Here is a 15,130-nt window from a genome sequence, read left to right as displayed (position 1 = left end):
CTTACTTATATAAACAATCCCTAGCCAAAAATGTCATCTTTGTAGCACTTTTAATTTGAATAATGAAATGTCAGGATTGGTGGTTGTAGAGTAAGTAATCTTAAAGACTGATAGGGTGTAGTAGTCTCACATTCACCTGAGGATAGAGCCCTATGTTCTGTACTTGTAAGATATTTGACTTCAGATTTATTTCCTTCAAGTATATAAGCAGATGGAAAACTTGGACAACATGGTTTTATTTTCTGATATATTCCAGGAAAATAAACTATATCAGATGGAAATTTTTCATTGCTTAGTGCATTTAATTAAAACACTATACAAGTATTTTTGTAATATTAGCTGTAATCAAGTCTGCTAGGATGTTACATAACTTCTTTAAAGATAGCTCTACTAGTTATTTTGACTTCTCAGTAATATTTATATTCTTCAGAAAGCTTGCAAATGATAATCAGATCTGCAACTGACTTGCCTGCAAGATTTGACCCTTGTGTGGAAAATATATTTCTGAGTTGCAGTAGTTTTTAGCACCTAGCTGAGAGAGTAACTAAACAAATATTTGTTATGTGCCAGGTACTAAGTTAGTAATGGTAGATATCAATGTTAAGACAAGCTCTCCATGAAGAGACGGTAAGAGACCACAGTTTAATTGTGAAAATGTAAACAAAAATAATCAGTTATACTGTAACATAATAAGTACTATTACAGAGGTCTGTACTAGGTAAGAATTATATACAAGGCTCATTTACCCTGTCAATTATAAACTCTTAGAGAAATGGTCCAGTATATCATTATATCTCCTTTAACAAGGTATAAAAAATAAGTGCTTAAGAAATGTTCATGTAATATATGAAGTCTGTCTGGAAAAAGCCCAAGCATTGTTAATATAACGAGAACAGTTTGCCCAACATCGATGTAATCTGGCAGCCATGAAGAGTGGACTGGAATGCACATGTGTGAACAATGATGCTTCACTGTACTAGTCAGTGGGGACAGTAGACGCACTTGAGTGAGCATGCGTACTGTGTGGCCATCTCATTCAAAATGACTGAAGGAGTAGAGCAACGAATACGCATCATATTTTTTGTTAAGCCTAAACATTCCTCCTTGGAAACTATTCAAGTGATTCAGAAGGCTGCAGCTGTGGGCAGCTGGAGATTGGCAGCTTCATCATGACAATCTTGTACATTATGTCTTGTGCAGAGTTTTTTGGCAAACCATCAAATCATGCAGGCGACTCAGCCCCCCTACAACCCAGATTTGGCATCCTGTGACTTCTGGCTTTTCCCCATACTAAAATCACCTTTGAAAGGGAAGAGATTTCAGACCATCGATGAGATACAGGAAAACAGGATGGGGTGGCTGATGGCGATTAGAGAACTGTGTGAGGTCCCAAGATGCCTACTTTGAAAGGGACTTAGGCGCCATTGTCCTGTGTACAATGTTTCTTGTATCTTGTATCTTCTTCATTGAATGTCTGTTTTTCATATTACATGGCTGTATACCTTCTGAACAGACCTCATATATGAATTAATGAACATAGCTCAGTAGAGAGACTATTCTTCCATTATTATGTGTAATAAAATTAATGCTTTGATGAATTTACACTAATTATTCTTACTTTAACTTTTTATGTTACTTTTTTGAATAACACCTCCTGAAAATATCATATGCGTCATTGTTTGAGAAGTAGATTTTTATTAACTATTGTTATATTCATCCTTTGAAAGTATCTCCTTATACTAGTTCATCACATTTCTGTCTCATTCTTTAGACTTACCTTTTACTAGGTGCTGAGTCAAATTTTATTGGTCCTGAAGAGGAGTGATAAGATAACTGAAGTACAAGTGATGGTGGTCTTTCAGCTAGGCAGCTTTCAATTCTTTTCATGATAAGTCCTAAAAGAAGAAGGGACACTGTTTATCAATAATAATATGATGATTGCACCATTATAGGAAAGGTGAAGATGAAAAGCTCCTACTTTTAATCTTTTTGCCTGTGTGCCATGTTGCCTTTTCCTCTGGGTATAAGTAGTAGTTAACATGACTTAACAAAAGAATGCTGGTTTTTGTCTGAGTACAGCCTAATGACCTTTATAAGTTAATAGTTTTTTTTGTCTGAGTAAGTACAATCTAGTACTTAGTTCAGTGTTACAAATAATTTTCATAATACTTTATTATGACTTCATTATGCTAAAACTACTTTTTAACCCTATGCCACTGTTTTTTAACCCTACATGTAGCTGGATGGTTTTATAAATCTAAATCCTGAAGTAAACATACTGGTCCTTTTTTTTAATAGGTTTTTTTGTTTGTTTATGCTTTCTAAATACTCCGACAATAATTACTTGCCGTCGAAGTAAGCCACAGCAATTAAACTGCCTGGGAAGTGTTACTAGTTTATGTGGTATAAGGTATAATTTTTTTTTCATCTTAAATAGATCATTGAGGTTGGACTGTGTGAAGTTTTTGAACTGATCAAGGAGACACGGTTTTCTCATCCGTCCTTGTGCCTCAGGAGTCTCCAGGCCCTGCTGAACGTGCTGCAGGGGCAGCAGCCGGAAGGCCTCCAGTCCGAGCCGCCCGAGGTTCTAGGTGAGAGCTCAGTCGCGTCGAAGCCTTTTGTGGAGATAGCTTCTCTTGGGAAGCACATCTAGCAGCCTGCGTTGCAGTCTTTGCTTAATTGTGGTGCTGAAACAGGGGTAAATTTTAAGGTATTTTGCTATGCTGTACCAGAGTTACGGTTCGGAAGTTACAGATACAGTTTGATTATTCTGATGACAAAGAAGTAGTAAAACATAAATCCTTGGTATTCAGGTATAATCATCAAGCCTTATAGTCAATAGTCACTGTTAACAAATTGTTCTTATTAAACCGTTGGTTAAAATATCTAATATTGATGTTCTTCAGCTTTACATGTTACTCTGCACAGTTAAAAAGATAGGAAAAGGGGGGACCAATGCTGCCAACCCAAACAGCACAATACATTTCTAAACAAAGAGCTATCTTTTGTAATCATCATAGATAAAAGTCTATTTTTGTCAGAGATAAAGCTTCTGAAATAGTAGCACCTTTTGTTAAGTAAAAATCTTTGCTTTTTATAAAATGTATTAGAGTTTTATTTATTTGTTTGTTTATTTAAAATTTTATTTACTTATCTTTAGAGGGGAAGGGAAGGAGAGAGGGAGAGAAATACAAATATATGGTTGTCTCTCATGCCTCCCCTTCTGGGAACTGGCCTGCAACCCAGGCATGTGCCCTGACTGGGAATGGAACCGTGATCCTTCAGTTTGCAGGCCTGCGCTCGATCCACTGAGCTGTACCAGCCAGGGCTAGAGTTTTATTTATACTGGCCTTTTGTGCTATTGACTTAGGCTCAGCAATATTCTGTAAGCAAGATAGGAGCTCTTAAGAAATAGAAATAGAGATGGAGACATAATGTTGAAATTGGCTAATTCCCTTTCTCTGATGCTAACTGGGGGTCTTTGAAGAGTCTGGATTTTTATTAAGGAAAGCAAGGCTCTGAGATAGGAAGAAAAATGACCAAAAAATACTGTGCTAGAATGTGGAGGTTTTCTAGGGTATAAAACGAATTACATATCTCTTCTATGAGGTGAACTGCTATGCTAGCAATAAAGCCAGTTTATATGAAAACAAATTATAGCATGTATTTTATGTAATTTATTGTTTTACAAATAAATACATAATTTTCTGGAAACTTAACATTTTAAGAAGCTTGTATCTTCCAAGTTTAAAGGAAAAATGAGCAGTCTGTTACTTGATAGGATATTTCTGGCCTTTGTGAATCCCTCAAGGAAAGTTTCTTTGAAATGACCTTGGATAGATTAACTAGTAACACTTGGATAGATTCCACATCTTCATTTACAGAAATGAAGAGTTGAACTAAATGTTTCCTAAGGTCCTCTTGATATAAATATTCTAACTTTAGGGGTAGAAAGGATAACTAGAAAGGAATTAATGTGAAATAAGTATTTGAGCTGCCATAAATATTTTTTATAATGAGGCAAGGTAAAAATAAATAAATATATACATGTAATGTTCTGTTTGTTTAATGACTATAATTGAATTCTATTTTATTCACAGAGTCTCTCTTCCAGCTTCTTTTGGAAATCACTGTTCGAAGTACTGGAATGAATGACAGCACAGGACAGTCTCTGACAGCACTTTCCTGTGCTTGCCTCTTTAGTCTGGTGGCTTCTTGGGGAGAAACTGGGAGGACACTTCAGGCCATCTCTGCCATTCTTACCAACAATGGCAGTCATGCTTGCCAAACTATTCAGGTATTTCATATTTAAAGCTGCTTAGAAAGTTGTAAGATGCTGAATTGAAATTTCATCCTGATTTTTGTCATTAGGAATTCCCTGCTTTTTCTCAGTCTGTATAATAATTTATCTTCCCAAGGTTGATATATAAATAATGTATCATATTTGAGCTAAGCTACCTGTGTGTTGAACTCTGTAGCACTAGAGGTAATGAAATGAAATATGGCAGAAACTGAAATCGTGAAGTTAGTTTTGTGTCAGTAGCACAGCCTCATTTTTCTCTGTAGTGTCTCGCTCTCTTTCCTCCCCACCTCCCCTTGTCCCCTAAAGTTTCAAGTATAGAATTTCTTCATAATTTCCAAACAACATTTTTCTGTTGAAATAAATACATATGACATAGTTCTACTATATTTTTGATTGATTGAGAGTTTAAAGTAGGGTAGGATAATTTTTCATGAATTGATTTTGTTCCTGAGCTTCTTCAGCTTTGCAAATTACATTTTAAGCTTTTAGTATTTGTGGAATAAACTCTTCATCATTGTTAGTGGTGGGAAATATCCTCCTCTTTATATGTAAATTTGATTTAATTCTTTTGGACTGTTCTGGAAATTGAGTAAGAAGTTACAGTTTTAAGTCTCTGTTATGTGCTTTTCTCTGGCCCCTTGGACAATCTCCAGAACAGATGGAAGGGCTGCCTCACTCCTGTTATTAGCAGGCCAAAGATAGCAAAATGAGTATAATGGGTCATATTCTGTGACTAAGTCTGTGATATTGAACTCTCCCTGTCAAGCAGGAGCAGTCCCTTACTCTAGTTTTCTGTTCTTACTCTTTTCCTCTTTCTGACCTGGCTGAAATTCTTTTTTCTCTCTTTATGATCCTTAATTGTTTTGAAGTTCTTCTATGCAATGGTTTTCAAAACACATTCTGCTGCTGTGCTTTAAGCATTTGGCAAATTTCAATTTAAATATTTACTGAAAATATACAAATCCTTCTTAAATTTTAATAAAATAATAAACATTCTGATATTATATACCAAATTTTAAAAGTATAGTGACTGTAAATATATGAGCTGCTTAGGCACCCATATGGTATTTTTTTCTTTTTGGTATAGACATCCTGGGGGATATGAGGTAAGATTTAAGTGATGAGTTGAAATGAGTCAGTGCAGAGGATGGAGGTGTTAGTCTTGTGGGTGTGGAGAGAGAATGTTCTTGGTATCCACATGCTAAGGCATAGAGAGGTAAGAATAGGAGTGGAATGTTGAAGATTGAAAAAAGTTTAGTATAGTTGGAGTATAGAGCGTTGTCAAATAACAGAGGCAGCGCTGGATTGCATATCTTCCTGAGTGCAATATTGCGACCAGGCACTTGGCTGCACAGAACCACTACATTCCCTAAGTTAACAGCTGAGGTTCTCTATAGATCTGCCTCATTACTGCATCTCCAGCTGCAGCCCAAATGCCACATTAAACCCAGTTATCTTAACATGGCTTACAGTGTTCATGATTTGGCCCCAGTTCCACTTGCCAGCTTCATTCCACAAATCTCTCTTGGCCAATGTGTGGGTAGAGGGAGAAAAGTTTTCCTGTAGAATGTGTAAATCTTAACATCTCAAATTGTTTTGACATCCCAAAGCACATTACTTATCTTGTTCTAAAAAGCTTAAGCTGAGTTTAAAGAAGGCTAAGGATGATAATACTGTGAGGGGTTTTACTGAAGGAGATTAAAATCCTTTCTGGAGGGATGAACTCCAGACTTCAAAGGCGTCCCACAGACAAAACACTATTGCATCTAAGCTCACAAACAAAATGCAGTGGGAAAAAGGCACCATGGTTGAAAGCTAGTACAAACAAATATAGCAGAAACAATCTGCCAAGTCTTTAGATAATGAAATGATTGGATATAGAATAAATAATATATATACTGACTTATTTCTTATGGTTAGGATAAAGTACCAAAAATATGATCAGGGAATAAGAATATAAAAGGCAATCAGATAAATCAGAAAACAAACTAAATTGAACTTCTAGAAATGAAAAACCAAATCATTACAACTAGAAATTTAAAGGATGGGTTAACCAGTAGGTAATAAAGGTGAAGATAGAAATAGTGAACTGAAATAAATGGTGAGGGAGAAATTATTCAAAATGTAGCACAGAGACACAGAAACTGTGAAAAATGAAAAAAGGAAACATGGACAGAGAATGAGAAAATCGAATGTGACTTCTCAAAAGCAACACTGGCATAGAAAATAACAGAAAGTACCTTTAAAGTCCTGGGGGCCAATGATGTACACTGTACTATACCTAGCTCAACCATCAGTCATATTTGGGGAAGAATGATGATGCTTTCAAACACGCAAGGTGTGGAGCAGTTTCAGCTTCTCTACTTTTCCCTGTCCTTACTCTGGATCGGAGCAGGGCCTCTTGCGGGGTGTTACCAAGGGTAAAAGAAATGATATTTTATTTTACTGAGAGAAGTATGGGGAACACCTACAGATTTTTAAAGAGAAAACTTCGCATATGCAAAAGTGGGGCAATGGTTGATTTAGTGAATCAGAGTTGCTGGGAGATTCAAATGAGCTAACAAGCAAAGTGTGTCTCACAGCAGGAGAGAAGAAAGCAGAGGACACAGGAGCTTGTGAGGTGTAGATTATCTCTGCAGGAGTAAAGACCACTCAGTAAACTAGCCCCGCATCCAAGCCTTGGCTTCTTCCCCTGGTTCTGCTACTGTGGCGCTTGCCAGGAGACATAGCCCTTGAACTTCAAAAGTAGTGGAACTGCTTCTTCCAAGGCAACTCCCTCAGGAATGCCCCCGAGGGAGTAGCAGCAAGTGTTACTGATCCCTCCTGGAGACCTCTCCTTTTCCTGAAACTAATCTCGGTATCAAATTTGGCCAGTGTTTCCTCTCAAATAATGATATTGATACAGCCACGTAAGCCTCACAGATAAACAGTGTGGAGTGCATTGTTTATAGTCATACTACATCTATGAGAACAGAGTTTCTGAAAATGAAACAGCTTGGCCAAGATCACTGAGCAGGTAATAGGCAAGACCTAGGATTTGAACAAAGTTCTTTGGACAGAAAGGGATCCAGCCTCCATTTCCCCCATTACGTTTAACTTGTTCTGAGTTAGTTCATTATTACTACCCTTTGGGCTCACTACAAGAGTCTACCTCCCTGTGACCTAACCTACCAGCTGCTATCAGATTCTTTTCAGTTTCTTAGCTTTGTTCTTCTTTCTGAAGATTGCTTTGGCTATTCAGGGTCTCTTGTGGCTCTGTATAAATTTTAAGGCTATAGGTTCTAGTTCTGTGAAAATGCCATTGGTATTTTGGTAGGGAATGTATTGAATCTGTAGATTGCTTTGGGTAGTATGGACATTTTAATAGCACTGATCCTTCTAACCCATGAGCGCAGTGTGTCTTTCCATGTGTTGGGTGTTCTTCCATTTCTTTCATCAGTCTCTTACAAGTTTCAAATTACAGGTCTTTTACCTCCTGAGTTAAATTTATTCCTAGGTTTTTATGCTGTTGATGCAATTATAATAATTTATTTTCTTATAAATGATGATATGTGATTAAACTATCTTCATTTTATGTTTGGGATATTTCATAATGTCATTTTGGTTTTTGTTTTCTTCTCTTTTGACCAGGTGCCAACAATACTGAATTCACTACAGAGAAGTGTACAGGCAGTGTTAGTGGGGAAAATTCAAATTCAGGACTGGTTTAGCAATGGCATTAAAAAAGCAGCTTTAATGCATAGGTGGCCTTTAAAAGAAATATCTGTTGATGAAGATGATCAATGTCTACTTCAGAATGATGGATTCTTTCTTTATCTGTTGTGCAAGGATGGATTATACAAAATAGGTTCTGGATACAGTGGAACAGTGAGGGTAATGTGATATTTTTTTATAGTTCTCTATTAAAGCAGAAGTTATATACACACTGATTGTTTTCTGTTTGTTTCTACCTTCATTTTCAGAGTACCATCTAATTTTGACTTAATAGTACTTCTTTGGAAATCATAATGGAAACAAATGCATTAAATGTCATTCGTCAATTTTTGTTTTTTTATCAGTTATTAATGATGAAACTGTTGATAGACTAACTTTTGTTATTTTGCAGGGCCATATATACAATTCTACATCTCGCATCAGAAACAGAAAAGAAAAAAAATCTTGGTTAGGGTATGCTCAGGTAGGAGAATATCCACAATAAAACAGACTTTTCTTTCTCATTTTTGAAAACATGTGGTTTGTACTTGTTTAATCAATAAATAATATCATTTCTATTGAAACAAATATGGTATGTCATTAACAATACATCTGCAACAGTGGTGTAGTGTGATGTAAAGAACATTGGCTTAGAATTTATGTTTACTTTTAGTTCTGGCTCTGCTTCTTACTAGCTGTGTGACTTTGGACAACTCAGTTAACATTTGATTCTTGGTGATTTAGCTGTAAAATGGGAAGAAAAATGTCTTCTGTTGAATAACTTGTTTAAAAGAGCCTCTAGATAAGAGTCAAGGACTGCCTTTATCATTAGCAAATCTGAATTAGGAATAGTTGTGACCTGAGGCCAAATTAGAACTTCTTTTCATAAACTTATTTATTCTGCATCTAGACTAGTACCTTTCAGGGAACAGACTATGGCCTTTTCAGTAGATAGCTGCATAGAGGATCGTGAAAAGTAGTGCCAAAGAGAGAAAAGAGCTGGGCCTGTGTCGCTTTCTTAGTGCTGCCATCTTACCAGCTGACGAACATAGCCAACTGAGTGTCCACAGTCAGATACATCACCCCTCCTCCTATGGAGAAAAGCAAGTGAATGATGCACAGAGGAGCAGGGTCTTTATTTCTGTGCTCTCCCAACCTGAGAGGTGAAGCCAGGATCCCTTGTAGAGGGCTATAGAATAAAGATATCTCTTGCCCAGCTCACAGTTTATTGTTGGCATCAAATAGTAAAAGATATTTGAAAGCATTTTGAAAATTAAATAAATTACTGTTGTTATCTGAAAAATAATCATGCTATATCAACTATTGGAGGGATTTTGAAATTAAAATTTTAAAAGTCAATTTCTCAATAATTATCTCTTAAAACAACCTGGTTCAAATGTCTTATTGAATTTTAATCTACTGTATTTTATTTAAGAAATAGTGAAATGGAAAATAATTATTACAAAAATATGTTCAGTGGCATATCACTTCATCTAAAACTACTATTTATTTTTAAATATCAACCTAAGTATTTTGGTTATGTTTCTTAAAATATTATTAAAGTAATGGTGATCATTTCTATTTACTTAGCAAGTGATATAATAATCTTGAACTGAATGCTCTGTCCTTTGCAGAATGTCTAATATATGTATCTGAGAACATGACAGGTTAATTGATACCTAATGGTATACATTTCTCCTCTTATTAAAGTTTACCTATGTTCTTATATTTTTAATCTTTAATCTCTTTTAGACATCACTAATGATGTATTCTTGTACCACAAAAAACTGTAGTGTAGAACTGTGTGGCTAATTTTTCTGCTAAGTTGGTAGTGAAAAAATATTTTAACACATAACTTAGCAGTTTTTTTTTGTTGTCATCAGGGTTATTTATTGTATAGAGATGTGAATAACCACAGCATGACAGCCATAAGAATAAGCCCGGAAACACTGGAACAGGATGGAACTGTAATGTTACCAGGTATGTTAGTGAATGCTTCATTCGTTTTCTTCACTGTTGATTTTAGGAGAAATGCATGTTAGGCCAGTCTGGCATATAAAGATTGGTTAGCAAGGAATAGTGCTTGCTTACCAATAGGTTGAAAAAATCTTGACATACAAATCATTTTTTAATCCTCATCTGAGGATATGTTTATTTTTAGAGAGAGAGAGAGGTATCAACATGAGAGAAACATCAATTGGTTGCCCCTTGTACACACCCCAACTGGATGGAACTGGCAACCTACATACATGCTTTGACCGGGAATGGAACTAGCAACCTTTTGGTGTGTGGGTGATGCTTTCACCAGCTGAGCCACTTGGCAGGGTGATGTGCAAAACATTTTATAGTCTATATGAAGTTAATGCATCTGAGGAAAATAATCACCAGGACAGTGTTCAGTGTTCAGTACACCAGTATACAGTGTTTTCATATTTGATTTTGCCCTGACTGGTGTGGCTCAATGGGTTGGTTATTGTCCTGCAAATCAAAGGTCATTCATTCAATTCCTGGTGGGTACAGGTGCCTGGTTTGTGAGTCAGGTGCCCGGTTGGAGGCATTCAAAAGGCAACCGATCATTGTCTCATTGTCTCTCTCTCACATTGATGTTTCTCTCCCTCTCTTCCTCCCTTCCCCTCTCTCTAAAAATAAATAAATAAAATCTTAAAAAATATTTAATTTTAAATTCTCGCCCGTCTGCATCTGGGTCCCTGACCTTTACTTCACCAAGGCGTTTCAGCTGCTGAATTAGTGGGGTGATGTGACTCTGTTGTTCTTACTAGAATACAGCTCTGACTCTCCTATAGATAAAGACCCTTCTGTTTACTTTTATACTTACAGCAGTGTGCTTGGGGTTTTCTTATATTTTAAAGGGTTTTCAGAGATAAAGAATTCAGAGCAGGTCAGGAATTTTTTTAAAATTCCATTATTTATATTTTTAATAATACGCTCATAAGGCACTTCGGACCCCATCCATTTTGCTTTGATTTTGAGATTTTACTCCCATATTTGTCACTCAAATCACTGTGCTGTCTAAACTCTGAGTCAGTAGATTTTAAATTTGTGGAATACCGAGCAAATGGATAATATATTCTCAATTGGGAGGTCTTTGAATTTGTTTATACCATTAATACATTCTAAAGCAATTTATTTATGTTGAAATCTTGAATGCTTAATGTATCTGTGAGTAACTTCATGGTAAGCAGCAATGTTACTTGTATACACTTAACCATTTGAAAATAATTGAGAACTACTTCTGAAGATCACATTAAGGATAGTGGCTCCCATCCTGTTTATTAATTTTTAATATATTTTTATAACTTAGTCAAACATTTATACATACATCCCAAATAGTGTAAATGACACTATATTAAGGTAAATACCACATTTTATGTGCGTTTCACAAATAAAGCTACTTTGGAAAACAGATGACTTAGTGAAAATATCTTGTAAATGACTATCTGTTTTCAGATATGTGTACAGACTTTTGTAATTTCAGTATTACAAGTTTGGGCCATGTCTCTGGTCTGAATAATATAAATAGTGATAATAAATATTTTAAAATAATAACATGTACCCTCTTGTATACATACAGTAAAAAGGATTATATAGAGTGGGGCAAAAGTAGTTTTACAGTTGTGGATATGTGAAACACAGAGTTTATTCATTTATTACTTTTAGAAAGAGTGAGGGGGGGAGAATGAGAGACAGAGAGAGAGAAACATTGATTTGTCGTTCCACTTATTTATGCATTCATTGGTTGCTACTCGTGTGTGTCCTGATCGCATATCAAACCCACAACCTTGGTGTATTGGGATGATGCTCTAACCAACTGAGCCACACTATATTTGCTGTATAGGTACCATATAAACAAAAAATAAAATTAATTGTAACTTCACTTCTCCTTTATAAACACTGTAATGGATTGGTGAACGCCCTTCCTGTGTTTTTCTATGTATATTGGTACATACTTATAAAAAAGTGATCTAATGCTGCATATTGCTTTTTAACCTATCCTTTTCACTCATCCTGAATATATTTTCAAGTCATTAAATAGTCTTCCACATTATCATTTTAATGTTATAAAATATATTTCATTGATTAATAAATTGGAATAGAAGTTTCTTCCAAGTTTTTGCAATATAAACTATACTATAATGACTGTCCCTATTGCTATATCTTTGTGTAAGTCATTTTAGGATAATATCCTGAAAGAAAATTCTTTTTTTCAAAATCTTTATTTATTGATATTGGGGTGGTGGGGAGAGACATCATTTTGTTGTTCTACTTATTTATGCATTTATTGGTTGATTCTTGTATGTGCCCTGACCAGGGATCGTATTTGCGACTTTGGCGTATCAGAACAATGCTCTAACCAACTGAGCTACCCAGCCAAGGCTGAAAGCAAATTCTTAACCTTTGCCCAACAGATGGATACTAATATAAACTATTTACTTCTGAGAAACCCTCATCATTTAATAGGGATTGTGACTAAGAAGACCATTTTCAAATGGTCTACATTCAACTGTTGTAGTTACTACACCATGATATAAAAATAACTTGTTACTGTCTTCAGCTTACATCCCTCTACTTTATCTAATATATTAAATGTGACTTTTAACAATGCAAGTGTGGTTTTCTGTGTTTTGTAAATATGTACCATATTCATGGTGAAGAATGAACCAAACTTTGGGACCATAGGTGTCTTTCGAACTGCCAGATATTGCTTGATATTTTCCTGAAGATGATATTTTCCTGAAGATTATGTCTTATAACATTATATAATGGATAACGAAAGGATAAAGAAAAAATCTTTTTGAAACCGCGCAGCAGGAAGACTTGCCTCAAGCCTGAAGAAGCCTTTTGTCATTTTTACATTTGACCCGGACTGTAGTTTCTTCAGTAGTACTTTTCTTCCCACTAGCTAGGGGCAGCTATGCCCTGTGGCTTTCCAGTAAAGAACAAGCAGAAATGAATTGTCAGGTTTATAGATGGAAGTGAATATACCATGTTTAAAATGGACATAAATCTGGTAATTCTTTGAGCTTCATGATCCAACTTGTCTTAGTTTAGTTTATAAATAAGTTGCTTTCAGCCTAGCATTGATGAACTTGAAACATGCTTTTTTCTTGTTAATTGTCAATTTAGTCTTTATATGTTGGCATAGCTTATATATTGTGTCCTTATGTCATTTATTCTCCATGTCTGGTGACAGGTTGCCTCAGATCATGAAGGTTTTTGCTACTCTTCTTGCGTCGCTCCACTCCTCATTTCTGCATTTACCTGAATTAAAATGAGTTTTTCTTCTTTGCTTTTTAGTTTAAAATCTTACTGCTTAGAGCTTGAGAAGCATCTTTCTTGCGCCTCTTTGTATTCTGTACAGTGGACTAGAAACTCTTTCTTTCGATTTCTCCTCTCTTTGATTACCAAGTCTCTTGGGCTACCAGTGGGCCTTGTCTCCCAGTTTCTATTTCCAGTTTGTGATCACTGAATTCTCTATTTGGTAAGGGTCTGCCTGTGTTTTGCATATTTATAATAAGGGAGTATGCTAGTATGAAGCTCCTGGGCAAAGATGTAGAGTAATCCATCTCCTGTGGGTGGGCTCCATTACTGCATTCCAAAAACAAAATTTTATGTTTTGTTGATTCAGGTGCAAATAGAAGTGAGATGTTACTATTACTTTTTTTTTTTGGTATTGTAATTAATGGAGAGATTCATCCTAGTTCTCTGGAGTTATTTTGGGAAGTGTGTGTGCTTTTTTACTTGCTTGCTGTATGTTTATTTTTCCAAAAGGGCACAGTTTATACTTAGAAGTTGATTTTGCTTTAGTTTCGTGTTATTTAGTAGCAATCACTAACACATGTCCCAGTGGTCCTTCTGTAATACTGGTATCCCTTGTTACAATTGCACTTGTACATTATTTTGATCAAAGTATGTAAGTGTGCTATTCACAGACACAGACATATTGACAAAACATGGCATTCCAGCCAAAATACATTAGCACTTTCAGACAAAAAGAAATACATGAGCATAGATTTCTCCGTTCTATGAGGGATGAACATTTAAAAAGTATATAGCATACTAGCTGCTAAAAAATGCTAGGAATAAACATTAAATTTCTAAGTGGAAACTGTACAACCAGTTCTGTTTTATAAAGCAAGGGATATCTATAGTTGGACACCCTGGACTCAAATACAGAAGCATTAGATCTGTCTGTATTTTTCTGTGACACTAATGACTGTGACATATGTCTGAGGAAGAGTGTTGCCTACATTCGCATGTGATTGTATTGAAATGATATAACCAATGTTACAGTTTGTTCATCGTGGTGCATGTTTATGATCAGACTTTAGTACTAATTCATTTTGAAATTAGGTGGGCTCTGAGTTCCCTGATTAGGGAAGATTTAGAAATGTAAGCACAAAATGTAATAAATATTATTAGTTGAATTATTTAGTTTTTGCTAATTTGTAATTCTTTATTAAAAAAGCACAGTCTCCCTTTAAGTTTATCCTTATTGTGTGGAGATCTCTCATTCTGACTTCAACAGAGGAGTAAAGTTGTTTTATGAGGTGCTTATTTTTATTGTAATAGAATTACTTTTTTTCCTTTTACACAGATTGCCACACTGAAGGTCAAAATATTTTATTCACTGATGGAGAATATATTAATCAGATAGCTGCTTCAAGAGATGTAAGTGCTCTCAATCCCTTTCTTATAATTACTTGATTTTCTTAGATGAAATATAGAGCCTTAAAAGACCAATACATGCAATATAATACTGTGGATATCTTATTTCTGTTAGGATGGCTTTGTTGTCAGAATATTTGCCACAAGTACTGAACCTGTGCTACAACAAGAACTACAGCTTAAACTGGCCAGAAAATGCTTGCATGCCTGTGGTATCTCACTGTTTGATCTGGAAAAGGATTTGCATATTATAAGTAAGATGGTCAAATAAGCCTTTATTCCATATTTTAATTTTTAGTTTCTTTATTCTTTGGAAAACTAATATTGTGTTTCAGCCAGCAGTATAGCTTGCTTATATTTTAGCAGCTATTTTGCTGTCTGTTACTTTAAAACACACTTATGAATTAATATGTGTAAGTAACTAGGAAATATGGCCTTCAAACAGAG

At 35.4% G+C, this 15,130-nt stretch overlaps 1 protein-coding gene across 12 annotated transcripts in view; it reads left to right on the top strand.

Moving 5' to 3' along the window:
• Positions 1 to 15,130, top strand: part of MYCBP2 (MYC binding protein 2) — a 263,498-nt gene that overhangs the window by 49,858 nt on the left and 198,510 nt on the right. For all 12 annotated transcript variants that reach the window (XM_053665528.1, XM_053665529.1, XM_053665535.1 and 9 more), the window contains exons 4-10: positions 2,438 to 2,591; positions 4,101 to 4,297; positions 7,934 to 8,176; positions 8,409 to 8,480; positions 9,880 to 9,976; positions 14,613 to 14,686; positions 14,799 to 14,937. In XM_053665528.1, the coding sequence (XP_053521503.1) occupies positions 2,438 to 2,591; positions 4,101 to 4,297; positions 7,934 to 8,176; positions 8,409 to 8,480; positions 9,880 to 9,976; positions 14,613 to 14,686; positions 14,799 to 14,937 (976 nt within the window). The remainder of the gene's footprint in view (positions 1 to 2,437; positions 2,592 to 4,100; positions 4,298 to 7,933; positions 8,177 to 8,408; positions 8,481 to 9,879; positions 9,977 to 14,612; positions 14,687 to 14,798; positions 14,938 to 15,130) is intronic.

This window comes from Artibeus jamaicensis, unplaced genomic scaffold (assembly GCF_021234435.1).
Source record: "Artibeus jamaicensis isolate MK-2021 breed Jamaican fruit bat unplaced genomic scaffold, CSHL_Jam_final contig_415, whole genome shotgun sequence".
Lineage (NCBI taxonomy): Eukaryota > Metazoa > Chordata > Mammalia > Chiroptera > Phyllostomidae > Artibeus > Artibeus jamaicensis.
The sequence above is the reverse complement of the archived record's forward strand: the minus strand, read 5'-3'. Positions and strand labels throughout refer to the sequence as shown.